The sequence below is a fragment of the Bos grunniens genome, chromosome 5, assembly GCF_055505025.1.
Source record: "Bos grunniens cultivar Pamir isolate PY7600 chromosome 5, Bosgru_T2T1.0, whole genome shotgun sequence".
Classification (NCBI taxonomy): domain Eukaryota; kingdom Metazoa; phylum Chordata; class Mammalia; order Artiodactyla; family Bovidae; genus Bos; species Bos grunniens.
In genome coordinates, this window is record NC_141169.1 from 87,609,963 (window position 1) to 87,627,419 (window position 17,457).

At 38.3% G+C, this 17,457-nt stretch overlaps 1 protein-coding gene across 50 annotated transcripts in view; it reads left to right on the plus strand.

The window, feature by feature from the left end:
- SOX5 (SRY-box transcription factor 5) overlaps nucleotides 1-17,457 on the plus strand; it is a 1,169,920-nt gene that overhangs the window by 1,141,791 nt on the left and 10,672 nt on the right. For all 50 annotated transcript variants that reach the window (XM_086401754.1, XM_086401750.1, XM_086401772.1 and 47 more), the window contains one exon: nucleotides 15,459-15,567. In XM_086401754.1, the coding sequence (XP_086257880.1) occupies nucleotides 15,459-15,567 (109 nt within the window). The remainder of the gene's footprint in view (nucleotides 1-15,458; nucleotides 15,568-17,457) is intronic.

Sequence of the window (17,457 nt, forward strand, 5' to 3'; positions counted from 1 at the left end):
ATTGGCTTGTACCCTAATGTTGGCCATGTATATTATTTAGTACATTTTTGAGGATTTATCACACCAAAAAATCCTTTTAGCAACCAGCATCTCCATAGCTTCTGTCTGTATCTTTTCTTCATTTCTTTGTTTTTCCTGTTTCTGTTCCTTTTCTAGGTCTCCCTTTTTTCACTACATACCAGCCCCCTTCTTTTGAGGATGAGCCAGAAAACAGAAAGAATATGTTCAATCTTATTTATTTTGCTTCTCATACCAGCGCTCATAAAACATGTAAAGTTTTGGCTGTTCATTAAAATGAGATTTTAAATATCTATTCTACTGTTAAGTTTTTCTCTAAAACTACCATGGATAATTGAAAAGTGAACTATAACCCTGTTATGCTTGTTTCTATTTGTCAGACCCGGTATTTCGGAACCAAACCATTTCTCTTTAAAATAGTCTAATTATATTTATTTAACTGAAGTAACTACTGGCTACTGAGGCTACATTCATAAGAAGGCAGACAGTTTTACAACTTTATTCTATGAAATGGAAAAATGAAAAAGTTCTATACGATTCTGTAGCTCAGTAACTGAGTTACCCATTGTTTATAGAACAATTAACATCAGACCTCATTCCAGCTTTGTGTTTACATCTATGCAGCCCTCCCACCTACCGGACATCCTGTGTAGGTTGTGAATTCTATTTTCCTTTGTTGGCCTCTTATTTTTCTCACATTAACCCTTCAGATCTGACTTGATGTGCATAGTATCTGTATCTACCGTGGTTTGAAATAAACACTTTTTTTTAGACTTTGGCTGACTTCTGACACCTGAAACCCAGGTCTTAGATTTTTCCTCTCCTTCCTTCTCCTTTCCACATGTACAAACCATAATCACCCCTGGGACATGTAAGCAAGGACCAGTATTTTACCATGATATTATTCATATATACCCTCTTTGTGAATTATATGTTTCTTACGGATTCCTTTGAGTTTGCTTTTCTGTGCGTTACACCTCCACACTCAGTGAGTTCTTCCTCTACATGGCAGTAATGTTGAATTTGGACAGAAGACTGTGTCCTTCACCATGTACCTAAGTATGTAAATCTGAGTATTGTTGGACAGTCCTTTCACAAAATTTATTTCAGTAATCATATCTTTTTTAGCTTTTGTTTCATAATTTGAAGTATCTTCCTTGAATTTAAGAAAACGACTATAGCATTCTCAACTATAAATGGAGTGCCTTTACATTTTGAAACTAATTAACAGCTTCTGAGGAAATTATCATCATGGATAGAGAAACATGTATATCTTTATATATTTGTCAAAATATTTTAGTTTTGTTTGAGCAATTCCAGTCAAGTGGAACATAGAACTGAAAGAAAGTGAAAAGGGCCTTTAATGCAACCTATTATCTGATGTTGAATTGCCAGGCAGGCAGTCATATGGCCAATATTTGAAAACCTCCAGGGAGGTGAAGATTTCTGCATCCTAAGACAGCCCACTTAAGGAATAGACATCTTTTTTAATATAACTCTTTCTTCAGTGGTTCATACACTTTCACTTGGTAACTTACAACCATTGGTCAGTATTCTGTTGCTTTATATGGCCAAATCCCGTCTCTTTTCCACAAACAACAGGTCTTGGTTCTTCATAAACCTGGAGTTTCTTAAGATATGTAAAGACAGAGATTGTTGATCTCCTCTTCAACTGTCTCTTTTAAGGCCCTATGCACTTTCTCCATGTAGACAACAAATATATTGATAGGAACATAACCCAAAGCTGAGCTAAATTCCAAAAGACTATGGCCATGAGCTTCCCTAGTCTGTTTTCCAATTTTTGTAGAAAAAGAAATTAGACCATTATAACATACTTTTTCTTAGTAAATTTGTATTAGCTTCTTGTCACCACCTCCTCTACGAAGGGCCCTGAACGAATCTATAACAATCAGCTCTGTCTTTTCCAGAACATTCATTAAGTGCTCAGGTCATTGTTCTTCAGTTTTTCTCTTTATTCATGAAAATCAGAATTAGTTCTTTATATTCCATTTTCTAATATTTCTCCCACTTTACAATCAGTTCTTTAAAAATTATAAATAGGGATTCATCAATTTTACCCACAAGTCATTTTTCTGTCTTGGAAATGTATTAATTCAGATTAAGATTTGCATTCATAGAAGCTGTGTATTTCCTTCAAAACAATTCCATCTACCTTCAGCTTCATAATACTTCTTAAGAAAACTTGGTCTGCCAATACAATTCACTTTGATCAGATTTCCTGATGAAACTAAGTTTCTATGAAATTCAGCAAGGATTATACTTTAAGGGACATATCATGAAGCTGGCTTCCAAAGTTCACAAAATGAAATTAGATTGTGGAAACAAAATTTGGGTTCTAATTTATTATTTTCTTCACAATAGGAATCTCTGAATTTGGAAGGGAAAAAATCAGGATTCGATAAGGCATTTTTTTGAGATGACTAAACCAAAAGACATTTATAGACCTTTCCTATCCCTTAGTTCATATATCCATATGATTCTCTGATTGAGAAAATGAATGGAAAAATACTCCTAAGGAATACCAAAGTGTCAGAGTACCAAAGTGTCTGCGAAATTCACATTTGACCAGAATAAAATAAGTGAAAAATTTCTTCAGATTGCATTTTTGTTGGTGTTGGATGAAAGTGTGTGTGTGTGCGCATGTGTGTTTGTACATTATTTGTTGTAAAGCTTTTACAACAAAGCTTTCTCTTCCATTTGTGCGGCTATATCACATGGGTGGATGCTTTTTTTTTTTTTAGAAAATGGCAATCTCAGTAAACAAGGGTGAGACTGAGAGATGGAGGGTTGTCTTAGGCACGTTCATTGTTTCTTTATATTCTACTTAAGCCGATGAAAAAAAGTTTCCAACTGATAAATCGTTATGACATTATAAATAATCTTTCATCTTCTTTGGTGGTCTCGGAGGTTCACATAATTGAAGGGTTAAAAACCTTTTTTGTTTCTTTCTTCTTCCCGTGCCATTAGTATAGAAGGAGATCATAAAAAAGGGCAGCCAGAAGGGGTTTAACTGTTACTGAGTCAACATTTGACAGTCACACTCTATTCTGTCATTTCATGCATGTGCTTTTTATGACTTTTATAGCTTTGTGGGCTTTATTTCAGGGATGTTCATTATGATAGCTGATCCACAGCCCAGCTCTTTGTGTTTGTTTGTGTGATGGTAAGCACAGCTCATCACTTATAAATCCCAATTTCAAGGAGTCATAGAGGAAGCATCTACTCACGTACTGTTTAGGCTTAGGACACTAAGGAAGTATATCTACTTCCTGTAAAGCACAATTTGTGTGGGTTTCTTTTGTTTTGTTTTGACTGCTCCATGAAATATCAACACGGATGTGCATTTGAGCCTTTACAAACACAGTGAATTTTTAGTTGTTTTCTGTGTAAGTTGAAGAAATGGAATAGGAGTACTTTTCAATTTAAATAATACTAGTCTTATATCATGCCTGAGTAATAAATGGAAAATAAAAAAGATTAAATATATTGTCAGGGATGATGCACAGGAGGAGAAGAAAAACCCCAACAACTTTTAGAGTTGTTACAAGCATCTCCATTTTAATGCATATTTGTCCACTATGGTCATGGACAATAAAGGATCATAATCATAGCAGGATACTTAATATGCATATTGAAATAACTATTCCTGTAATTCTTATATTCTAGGAAGAATATTTTTCTTTTCCATTTCTCTCATTTACTTTTTCTGTAATGTTAAAAGTGTATCTTCTTCATTTTTTAAACTTAATAAGTATCTATCATATATTAAAACCCCATTTTACAAATTAGGACCCTGAAACTCAGGGAGGTTAATTGTCTTAAGTAATGGCTAATGTATATGACAGAGTTTAGTTATCTCATGTTCCTGATCCCTAAGTCATTATTTTCTATATAGGTTATTGTCTGTATTTTTAAATATGTCCTTTAACCGTTGATCTTTAGCCTTTTGCCATTTGGAATATTGTTGGCCTAAAAAGCACTGATCTTTAATGACCACTTCTAATCAACTAATTACCCACATCTCTTTAGCTATTTCTTGGCTCTCCTTGTTGATTCCCACCATAGCCTGGTGTCATGGACAAACAGTACATGATCTGTTTTCCATTATTCAAGTTATTGGATAAGCCACAGAACCTGAGACCAGCTGCCAGTTTCCTAAGAGAATATTAACACATTAATAATGGTTCTTTGAATATTTAGTTTTAGAGTTATTCATCTGACCCCAAGAAACTATATTGTCTAAAACTTTCTTTTCTTCTGTAGATTAGATACAGTTCACTTGAATGTTTGTTCAAGTCAACATAGGATCAGAAAATTTTTTCTAGTAAAAACAGACTTTACCTAAAGTTTCTCCTTGATCTTAGTAAACTCACAAAGTTGTATAAGATTTGATTAGCCAGAGAGGACTCATCTTTCCAAAGGAACTCTAATTGTTATCCAATAGGAAGTTTTTATCCATGAAAGAAAGCGTATGGGTCATCTTGTTTGGTCATTATTTGCAAATCCTCAGGACTGTTTCATGTTGACTTCTTTGTAGTCATTAATCTGTTTACACCCTGTATTCTGATGTTCCTCAGGGCTGTTCAGAATTTTGGCCAGTATTGCTTTAAATTTGTTTTTTCTTATTGTTGTTGTTCGCTTTATTTCTAATAGGAAAAAAGTTAAAGAGAGAAGATGAATGAATCTTGTAAGTTTCAGGGCAGTCTTTGAATAGCATTGAGAGGGCAGTTTAAAGAATAAGTGCTGTACTGATTTGTGTTCCAGAACGCTGCTCTTAAGAGTTGGGGTAGGTAGGGGTATTTTTTGTACAAATTCTTGACTAATGTGCTCTTTATCAGCCAGTGGAATTAAGAGTATAATTGATAAAATTGTCACCTCTACATATCAATGTATTTTTCTATTTTCACAAAAGCATTTTCTTTGCTATTTCTTATTTTCAGCAACTTCCCACTTACCAGCTCTCTACCTGATATATACTGCCATCATTTTGATTCAGCTGCCTCTATTTCAGAGCAGTTCAGTCTTTCAGTCAGTCATGTCCAAACTCTTTGCAACCCATGAACTGCAGCATGCCAGGTTTCCCTGTCCATCACCCACTCCCAGAGCTTGCTCAAACTCATGTCCATCAAGTCAGTGATGCCATCCAACTGCCTCATCCTCTGCCATCTTCTTATCCTCCTGCCTTTAATCTTGCCCAACACCAGGGTCTTTTCCAGTGAGTCACCTCTTTGCATCAAGTGGCCAAAGTATTGGAGTATCAGCTTTAACATCAGTCCTTCCAGTGAATATTCAGGGCTGATTTCCTTTAGGATTGAATGGATGGATCTCCTTGCAGTCCAGGGGACTCTCAAGAGTCTTCTCCAACACCACAGTTCAAAAGTATCAACTCTTCGGCACTCACTTTTTTTATAGTCCAACTCTCACAACCACACACGACTACTGGAAAAACCATAGCTTTGACTACAGAGACCTTTGTGGGCAAAGTAATATCTCTGCTTTTTAATATGCTGTCTAGGTTGGTCATAGCTTTTCTTCGAGGAAGCAAGCATCTTTTAATTTCATGGCTGCAGTCACCATCAGCAGTGGTTTTGGAGCCCAAGAAAATAAAGTCTGTCACTGTTTCCATTGTTTCCCCATCTATTTGCCATGAAGTGATGGGACAGGATGCCATGATGTTCGTTTTTTGAATGTTGAGTTTTAAGCCAGCTTTTTCACTCTCCTCTTTCACTTTCATTAAGAGGTTCTTTGGTTCTTCTTTGCTTTCTGCCGTAAGGGTGGTGACATCTGTGTATCTGAGATTATTGATATTTCTCCCAGCAATCTTGTTTCCAGCTTGTGCTTTATCCAGCCCAACATTTTGCAAAATGTACTCTGCATATGAACAGCATGAAAAGGCAAAAAGATATGACACTGAAATATGAAGTCCGATGCTGTAAAGCACAATATTGCATGAATCAAGATAAATTGGAGGTGGTCAAACAGGAGATGGCAACAGTGAACATCAACATTTAGGAATCAGTGAATTAAAATGGACTGAAATGGGCCAATTTAACTCAGATGACCATTATATCTACTCCTGTGGGCAAGAATCCCATAGAAGAAATGGAGTACCCTCATAGTCAACAAAAGAGTCCAAAATGCAGCTCTTGGCTGTAGTCTCAAAAACAAAAGAAGGACCTCTGTTCGTTTCCAAGTCAAACCTTTCAATATCACAGTAATCCAAGGCTATGCTCTGACCAGTAATGCTGAAGAAGCTGAAGTTGAATGGTTCTATAAAGACCAACAAGAACTTCTAGAACTAACACCAAAAAAAGATGTCCTTTTCTTTATAGGGGACTGGAATGCAAAAATAGGAAGTCAAGAGATACCTGGAGTAACAAGCAAGTTTGGCCTTCGAGTACAAAATGAAGCAGGGCAAGGGCTAATAGAGTTTTGCCAAGAGAATGCACTGGAGTAGCAAACTCTCTACCAACAACAGAAGAGAAGACTCTACACATGGACATCACCAGATGGTCAATACCAAAATCAGACTGATTGTATTCTTGCAGCCAAAGATGGAGAAGCTCTATAGGGTCAGCCAAAACAAGACTGGGAGCTGACTGTGGCCCAGATAGTGAACTCCTTATTGCCAAATTCAGGCCTAAATTGAACTAGGGAAAACTGCTAGACCACTGAGGTATGACCTAATCAAATCCCTTATGATTATACAGTAGAAGAGACAAATAGATTCAAGGGATTAGATCTGATAGACAGAGTGCCTAAAGAACTGTGGATGGAAGTTCTTGACATTGTACAGGAGGCAGTGATCAAGAACACCCTCAAGAAAAAGAAATGCATAAGGGCAAAATGGTTGTCTCAGGAGGCCTTAGAGATAGCTGAGAAAAGAAGAGAAATGAAAGGCAAAGGAGAAAAGCAAAGGTATACCCATTTGAATCCAGAGTTCCAAAGAATAAAAAGGAGAGATAAGAAAACCTTCCTCAGTGATCAATGCAAAGAAATAGAGGAAAACAATAGAATGGGAAAGACTAGAGATCTCTTCAAAAAAATTAGAGATACCAAGGGAATATTTCGTGCAAAGATGGGCACAGTGAAGGACAGAAATGGTATGGACCTAACAGAAGCAGAAGATATTAAGAATAGGTGGCAAGAATTTACAGAAGAGCTATACAAAAAATATCTTCATGACCCAGATAACCACGATGGTGTAATCACCCACCTAGAGCCAGACATCCTGAATTGCAAAGTCAAGTGGGCCTTAGGAAGCTTCACTAAGCTAGTGGAGGTGATGGAATTCTACTTGAGCTATTTCAAATCCTAAAAGATGATGCCATAAAAGTGCTGCACTGGATATGCCAGCAAATTTGGAAAATGCAGCAGTGGCTGCAAAACTGGAAATGGTCAGTTTTCATTCCAATCCCAAAGAAAGGCAATACCAAAGAATGTTCAAACTACCGCACAATTGCACTCATCTCACACGCTAACCAAGTAATGCTCACAATTCTACAAGCCAGGCTTCAATAGTACATGAACCATGAACTTCCAGATGTTCAAGCTGGATTTAGAAAAGGCAGAGGAACCAGAGATCAAATTGCCAACATCCATTGGATCATCAAAAAAACAAAAGAGTTCCAGAAAAATATCTACTTCTGCTTTAAGGCTATGCCATAGCCTTTGACTATGTGGATCACAAAAAACTGTGGAAAATTCTATGGGAATACCAGACCACCCTACCTACCTCCTGAGAAAACTGTGTGCAGGTCAAGAAGCAACACTTAGAACTGGATATGGAACAAAGATTGGTTCCAAATTGGGAAACGATTACGTCAAGGCTGTATATTGTCACCCTGCTTATTTAACTTACAAGCAGAGTACATAATGTGAAATGCCAGGCTGGATGAAGCACAAGCTGGACTCAAGATGGCCAGGAAGAATATCAATAATCTCAGATACACAGATGACACTACCCTTATGGCAGAAAGCAAAGAAGAACTAAAGAGCCTTTTGATGAAAGTGAAAGAGGAAAGTGAAAAAGCTGGCTTAAAATTCAACATTCAAAAAACGAACGTCATGGCATCCTGTCCCATCACTTCAAATAGATGGGGAAACAATGAAAACAGTGACACTTGACTTTCTTGGGCTCCAAAACCACTACTGATGGTGACTTTAGCCATGAAAGAAAAAGATGCTTGCTCCTGGAAGAAAAGCTATGACCAACCTAGACAGCATATTAAAAAACAGAGATGTTACTTTGCCGACAAAGGTCCATCTAGTCAAGGCTACGGTTTTTCCAGTAGTCACACATATGGATGTGAGAGTTGTACTTTAAAGAAAGCTGAGTGCTGTAGAATTGATGCTTTTGAACTGTGGTGTTGGAGAAGATTCCTGAGAGTCCCTTGGACTGCAAGGAGATTCATCCAGTCCATCCCAAAGGAGATCAGCCCTGAATTTTCATTGGAAGGACTGATGTTGAAGCTGAAACTCCAATACTTTGGCCACCTGATGCGAAGAACTGACTCATGGAAAAGGCCCTGATGCTGCGAAAGATTGACGGCAGGAGGAAAGGGGATGACAGAGGATGAGATGGTTGGATGGCATCACTGACTTGATGGACATGAGTTTGAGCAAGCTCCAGGAGTGACTGATGGACCGGCAAGCCTGGTGTGCTGCAGTTAAGGGATGTAAAGAGTCGGACATGACTGAGCAACTGAACTGAACCCTGCATGTAAGTTAAATAAGCAGAGTGACAATATACAGCTTTAATGTACTCCTTTCCCAATTTGGAAGTAGTCTGTTGTTCCGTATTCGGTTCTAACTGTTGCTTCTTTTTTTTTTTTAATTAAATGTATTTATTAAAAATAAATTTTTATTAAAATTTATTTATTTTAATTGGAGGTTAATTACTTTACAATATTGTATTGGTTTTGCCATACATCAGCATGAATCCGCCACGGGTGTACACGTGGTACGGGGAGGGATGTGGGAGGGGGCTTCAGGATGGGGAGCACGTGTAACTGTTGCTTCTTGACCTGCATACAGATTTCTCAGGAGGCAGGTAAGGTGGTCTGGTATTCTCATGTCTTCAAAAATTTAGAATGGATTAATTTCATTATGATAACTTTGGGAATCACCTTTATCAGTAATATTCACACATTTGAAAAGGAACTCTTTAACCCAAGTTTCAGAATCAAATGGTTGAGTTTTAGTCATGACAGTGCAGGTGGTGTCTTTGGGAAGAGGATGGCCAGGGATGTATGGGATTAGACGAAATGGAATGAAAAGAATCTTCCCAGTGTACCAGCATCTGTGCTTTATATCATTTGGTGGATTCTCCTACTATATTCCTGAGTAGATTGAATTTAAAGTTTTAAAGACTATTCTTATATCCAGGTCATTCTTTTGACAATACAATACATTACCTGGAATCTTGTTTACACATAGATACCTGTATACAGAAGAACTAAATATAAACTTTTACAGCAGGATCAATTTTTGTCTGGAATTGTTTAGCTAATTATTTACTACATAACCACTGTATTATACATATTATATATATATGTGTATATATACACACACACATATATATACACATACACATAAATATATATACATACCATATATTTATCATGTAGCCATTCATGTGTTTTATGATATACCCCCTTACCTTAATTTTTCTGTCTTCTGAATTTATTGTCAGTGAGAGTTTTTAAATTGTGGCAGTGTTACCATTTTGATTTACATGCTATTAAAGATAATCACGATGGTGTAATCACTGACCTAAAGCCAGACATCCTGGAATGTGAAGTCAGGTGGACCTTAGAAAGCATCACTACGAACAAAGCTAGTGGAGGTGATAGAATTCCAGTTGAGCTATTCCAAATCCTGAAAGATGATGCTGTGAAAGTGCTGCACTCAATATGCCAGCAAATTTGGAAAACTCAGCAGTGGCCACAGGACTGGAAAAGGTCCGTTTTCATTCCAGTCCCAAAGAAAGGCAATGCCAAAGAATGCTCAAACTACCACACAATTGCACTCATCTCACACGCTAGTAAAGTAATGCTCAAAATTCTCCAAGCCAGGCTTCAGCAATATGTGAACCGTGAACTTCTGATGTTCAAGCTGCTTTTAGAAAAGGCAGAGGAACCAGAGATCAAATTGCCAACATCCGCTGGATCATTGAAAAAGTAAGAGAGTTCCAGAAAAACATCTATTTCTGCTTTATTGACTATGCCAAAGCCTTTGACTGTGTGGATCACAATAAACTGTGGAAGATTCGGAAAGAGATGGGAATACCAGACCACCTAATCTGCCTCTTGAGAAATTTGTGTGCAGGTCAGGAAGCAACAGTTAGAACTGGACATGGAACAACAGACTGGTTCCAAATAGGAAAAGGAGTACATCAAGGCTTTATATGATCACCCTGCTTATTTAACTTATATGCAGAGTACATCATGAGAAACGCTGGACTGGAAGAAACACAAGCTGGAAACAAGATTGCTGGGAAAAATATCAATAACCTCGGATATGCAGATGACACCACCCTTATGGCAGAAAGTGAAGAGGAACTAAAAAGCCTCTAGATGAAGGTGAAAGTGGAGAGTGAAAAAGTTGGCTTAAAGCTCAACATTCAGAAAACGAAGGTCATGGCATCCGCTCCCATTACTTCATGGGAAATAGATGGGGAAACAGTGTCAGACTTTATTTTTCTGGGCTCCAGAATCACTGCAGATGGTGACTGCAGCCATGAAATTAAAAGACGCTTACTCCTTGGAAGGAAAGTTATGACCAACCTAGATAGCATATTCAAAAGCAGAGCCATTATTTTGCCAACAAAGGTTCATCTAGTCAAGGCTATGGTTTTCCCTGTGGTCATGTATGGATGTGAGAGTTGGACTGTGAAGAAGGCTGAGTGCCGAAGAATTGATGCTTTTGAACTGTGGTGTTGGAGAACACTCTTGAGAGTCTCTTGGACTGCAAGGAGATCCAACCAGTCCATTCTGAAGGAGATCAGCCCTGGGATTTCTTTGGAGGGAATGATGCTAAAGCTGAAACTTCAGTACTTTGGCCACCTCATGCGAAGAGTTGGCTCATTGGAAAAGACTCTGATGTTGGGAGGGATTTGGGACAAGAGGAGAAGGGGACGACAGAGGATGAGATGGCTGGATGGCTTCACTGACTTGATGGACATGAGTCTGAGTGAACTCCAGGAGTTGGTGATGGACAGGGAGGCCTGGCGTGCTGCGATTCATGGGGTCGCAAAGAGTTGGACACGACTGAGCAACGACTGAGTATGATCTGATCTGGTCTGATCTGAAAGGTCAGTTTCCATTCCAATCCCAAAGAAAGGCAATGCCAAAGAATGCTCAAACTACCGCACAGTTGCGCTCATCTCACACGCTAGTAAAGTAATGCTCAAAATTCTCCAAGCCAGGCTTCAACAATACATGAACTGTGAACTTCCAGATGTTCAAGCTGGTCTTATAAAAAGCAGAGGAACCAGGGATCAAATTGCCAATATCCACTGGATCATCAAAAAAGCAAGAGAGTTCCAGAAAAACATCTATTTCTGCTTTATTGACTATGCCAAAGCCTTTGACTGTGTGGGTCACAATAAACTGTGGAAAATTCTGAAGGAGATGGGAATACCAGACCACCTAATCTGCCCCTTGAGAAACCTGTATGCAGGTCAGGAAGCAACAGTTAGAACTGGACACAGAACAACAGACTGGTTCCAAATAGGAAAAGGAGTACGTCAAGGCTATATATTGTCACCCTGCTTATTTAACTTATACACAGAGTACATCATGAGAAACACTGGGCTGGAAGAAGCACAAGCTGGAATCAAGATTGCCAGGAGAAATATCAATAACCTCAGATATGCAGATGACACCACCCTTATGGCAGAAAGTGAAGAGGAACTAAAAAGCCTCCTGATGAAAGAGGAAAGTGAAAAAGTTGGCTAAAGCTCAACATTCAGAAAACGAAGATCATGGCATCTGGTCCCATCACTTCATGGCAAATAGATGGGGAAACAGTGGAAACAGTGTCAGACTTTATGTTTTTTGGGCTCCAAAATCACTACAGATGTTGACTGCAGCCAAGAAATTAAAAGACACTTATTCCTTGGAAGGAAAGTTATGACCAACCTAGATAGCATATTCAAAAGCAGAGCCATCACTTTGCCAACACAGGTCCATCTAGTCAAGGCTATAGTTTTTCCAGTGGTCATGGGTGGACGTGAGAGGTGGACTGTGAAGAAAGTTGAGTGCCGAAGAATTGATGCTTTTGAACTGTGGTGTTGGAGAGGACCTTTGAGAGTCCCTTGGACTGCAAGAAGGTCCAACCAGTCCATCCTAAAGGATATCAGCCCTGGGTGTTCATTGGAAGGACTGATGGTACAGCTGAAACTCCAATACTTTGGCCACCTCATGTGAAAAATTAACTCATTGGAAGAGACCCTGATGCTGGGAGGGATTGGGGGCAGAGGAGAAGGGGACGACAGAGGATGAAATGGCTGGATGGCATCACCGACTCAATGGACATGAGTTTCAGTGAACTCCGGGAGTTGGTGATGGACAGGGAGGCCTGGCGTGCTGTGATTCATGGGGTTGCAAAGAGTCGGACACGACTGAGTGACTGAACTGAACTGAACTGATAAGGTGTTTTAGTTAAAGGTACACCACATCTTCGTCAATTCCTCTAGTCACCTCTCATTTTCCCTATTAACGTGTCTGAGAATTAGCTTAAATGACTATGCAAAAGCTCACAAAAAAGTACAACTTACTGTGTTTACTTGCACTGTCTCCTACTGACATCCTGTTAAGTATCATAAATTCCATTTTGGGGTAACTAATTGAATCATTTTATTATACTCTGTGCTTTAGAGGTAGATGATTCAGTCCAGTCACTCAGTTGTGTCAGACTCTTTGTGACCCGATGAACTGCAGCACGATAGGCCTCCCTGTCCATCACCAACTCCCGGAGTTCACTCAAACTCACGTCCATCGAGTCAGTGATGCCATCCAGCCATCTCATCCTCTGTCATCCCCTTCTCCTCCTGCCCCCAATCCCTCCCAGCATCAGAGTCTTTCCCAATGAGTCAACTCTTCGCATCAGGTGGCCAAAGTACTGGAGTTTCAGCTTTAGCATCATTCCTTCCAAAGAAATCCCAGGGCTGATCTCCTTTAGAATGGACTGGTTGGATCTCCTTGCAGTCCAAGGGACTCTCAAAGAGTCTTCTCCAACACCACAGTTCAAAAGCATCAATTCATCAGCGCTCATCTCTCTTCACAGTCCAACTCTCACATCCATACATGACTAGTGGAAAAACCTTAGCCTTGAGTAGACGGACCTTTGTTGGCAAAGTAATGTCTCTGCTTTTTAATATGCTAGAGGTTACTGATTGTAAAAACACTTGTGACTTTCTAGCTTGTCCTTTACTAATTTTAGTAAATTAGTCTTTTATCTTGGCCTTTCCTAATTTCCTCCTTAGTTAGATGGTGCAAGATCCATACAGCTGAATGCCAAATCTTCAGAGTCATTTAACATTTCATTCTCTCTTTTTTTTTTTACTCTGAGTGCGTCATTTTGCTGTTTGTTCTTGAAAGACTTTACTTCAAAATGAAGGCAATGTGCTACATATGTAGCATTATTGCCCATACACTTTTAAATCAAAACCTGAGAGGCAATCCATGCCCAGTATATTCCTCAAAGATAGTAAAGTCTTCATTGACCCAGAGACTCTAATATCACGTTGATGGAATGTGGTTTGTTCTTTTTTCTTTTTTAATGTAACTGTCTTCTATTTTAGCAGCTACATTTACTATAAAGATAGCCTGTTAAGCTGGTGTCCTTGGTGCTCCTGGGCTTGGCTGAATATATACAGCAGACTCTCAGCAAAAAAAATTCAGAACATACAAAGCAGCTGAAAGTACCGTTTTCATCCCCAAAATAAATTGGGCAAGGCTGTATGTTTTTAAATATATAATTTATTTCAATGTCAGTAGTATATAATCTTATAGAACTAAAATTGATATAAACTCTTTTGTTTCCAGTTCCCCTATTGTATTTTATATCAATCGAAAATTTAAAATATTTTGTCTATTAAATCATTTATCCAGCTTTGATGAACAGAGACATGGATTCCAAAGCCACTAAATTAAGAGAATTTTTCATCTAGTATAGTTGTACTACTGTCAGAGATTTTGTAGAGATAAAGTACATACTGTATGAAGAATTTCAATATCCTGTTGGTTCTTGATAGAAACATTCGTTGGGTCCCTTCCCTGTAATAATTACCTTAAATAGTTGATTATTTTCTGTGAACATTTTATTGTGTCATTTTATAGCTGTTCTGCAGTAAATGTGATTCATTTGTGTAATTCATGACTGTGTTCCTGAGAAAATGAAGTGCATAATTAAAAAGAAACCTGGGCAAATTTTATGAAATCCAATAGGTGCTTTTCTGAAAGCTGTTCTGGAACCATATCACCCTCAGATCAATGATGGAGAGTGCTAGAGAAAGTTGTAAACCTTTTATTGTATGCTTTTCTGTGCTTAAAATCACCCAATTACTTAACTTAGAAATAGTTTAAAAATCTCATGTGGTTTAGATTAAGCATTATATTTTTCTTGAAAATAATTTACTTTGTGATGCCATGTTCTCATGAATTCAAATCAAGCACTGCATGCTTTCAAATGACTTGATGTCTTTGCAGATCTAATTTTGGTATATTTGTTATCTCAAATAATTCGCCAACTCAATATTTTGGCTTAGCAATCCAAATCAAATTGTGGTCCAAGTAGCAGGCACTCACATCGAATGTACAGAGACTTGACAAGCAATTAGCAATGAATATTTAAACGTCTTCATTACCCTTACATGAGAGATGCAGATGGCATTTAGGGAGATGGCAACCAGAGGACACTACTGTGAATTACGTTTCTATCCTTTGGTCACCTGACTATTGGAAGACTTTCTCTGGGCCCCATGCCACTTCTATACTTCTACTGTCTGGCTAAAAATAAAGTAGGCATTCCAAATGCTGTAAAAACAGGTTGCTTCCATGAAATTTCTATGCACATTTTGTGATTTGGGAAGGTTGTCTCCAAGGATCCCAGCATACATCCTTGCGGCTTAGCAGACCCAAATGCCAAGACTGTATAAGGGGATTCTGCGAATCAGAGTTCCTTCAAAATTCCTACTGATCATTGGCTTCGGTTACCTCAGTATAACGTGCTAAATGTGCAAAGGTGAATAAATCAACGTCTCATCCCTTCCTGAAGCAAATGTACCCAAAGGGGGGAAAAATAACTTTTAGAGTTGTTACAAACATGGCCCATATATGGCCCAAAGGAAAAAAAAAGTCTTTGAATAATTATAATTTCCAGACTGAGATCTCATTATAAATTTCTTTTTTAAGGAAAAAACAACACTGGAGAGTCTGACTCAGCAACTGGCAGTCAAACAGAATGAAGAAGGAAAATTTAGCCATGCCATGATGGATTTCAATATGAGTGGAGATTCTGATGGTTTGTGAAAGTTTTCATATCTATTCCAGTAGTGTGCAGAAGTATCTGTTTAATGCCAATTAAAACTACTAAAAATTATACCAGACAGCCACCTCATACCTGATCATTACAGTAAGAGTTCACATGTTCTCCCCAGCACACTCTGTGAGATAACATCTATTACAGATAAAGAGATTGGCCCTTAGGAATTTGTAGTCGTTTTTTCCAAGACCACAGAACTGTAAGTGCCAAAGGGCAGGTCTAGGGTTCAAGATGGCGTGATTCTAAAGCACATGCTGTCAATCATTTCCCCTCTCACTTCCATATTTCTTATACCTGAATCAAACTTTTCAGAAATCTGTTATCCCTAAGCTCATTTTAGAGTTTTCATTTGTCAAACCCTGACCAGAATACAGAGCTCAGAGGACATTTTCAGGATAGTTTCTTGCATTTGGGATCCTTCCCCTCTTAATGCTATCTACCATACAGTCAAGCGTCCTGCCTACACTCTGTAGCCCATCTTGAATTCAAACTGTGCAGCCTCACACTTCCCAAATGTTCCTCGAGCCTTCTGTTGTCTGTATCATCTCTGAATGTTCTAAACATCCACAGGAACAACTAAATAAATTGATGCTCTAATTCTAATAGCACAGCAAAGAGAGAAGAGTGCTTTCCCTCTTACGCTTAGCACCGACTGGGAACCTCTCTCCCAGATCAGGTGGCATACATGCATTTTAAGAGCATGGTCCTCAACTTGGTTACTACAGCAGAAGACCCCTGTATATAGAAAAGACTGCCCCAGTTCCAACCAGTGAGAAGCCAAGGGACTAGCCAAGCTTGAGCATTTGACCAATAATTCTGTTGAGGCCAAATTTGAATGAATTGGATATCTAAAAAATGTCTGTGTTTTTCTAGCCTGTTGGATCCAAACATTTCCTTCCATCTTCTACTCTGCTTAGCTAAGATAATCCTGATCTAAGTACTTGCAAAGAACTTATTTAGCTTTGATGAAGTCACATAATGTTCATTTTAAGGCTTATCTTGCTGTAAGGTGTAAGAACAAGAAAAGGAGGATGTGCAGATGATCATTTGCTAGCTACAAACCCATTTTAGAAAGATGTCACCGTATATTAGCACTCATTTTTGTCAGTAAAACACTTACTGGTAATAACACATTTCATAAATTTTAAGTTGTATTAGCATGATAAAATATACCCATGGTACTCAGCATTAAAACATCAAAATGTTTGTTGCTGTTATGTGTTAAATTCAGTCATGCTTGTATGCAAAATATTTTCCAATCTTCATCAGACCAAAGAGTATATTATGAAAGAGAAATAATGGGAAACTCCAAATATGCTGTGTTTTCTGTTTGCTTCAGGTCTTCGAGGTCTTCAAGTCTGGGTCATTTTGGTTAATTCCTATTCCTTCAGATTAAGACAGGGAAAGGAGTATGAAGGAAGAAAAAAAGCAAAATCAGTACTTTTGTTGATTATACAAATTCTCAAAAGCCCCAAAATATTTGAAATTTTTACACGCTACCAGAATATATCTCTTTCATATTTTATAATGATAACCCTGGAAAACTTGGTGCCAGAGTTCTACATTTTGCTGCTGCTTGCTTTCTTTGCCTAAATTCAAGTATCTCAGGAAGCAGTTTAAACTGCTGAAGCCATTCTACAAAATTGGATAAAGCCTAGAGGACTGACCGAAGCTCCTCAAGGTTCCCGTGTCCCTCCTGGTTGTGTTTCATCCTGAGTCTCCCTGATTGAAATGTACTTACCAGTGGAGCTCTTTGCATAAATTAGATGTTGGGGGAAAATTCAGGAAAATGAACATATTATCTTTTTCACCTTATATATGTAACTGTAGACTTCCTAAGAAACCATTGTAATGTACCTATTCATTTGT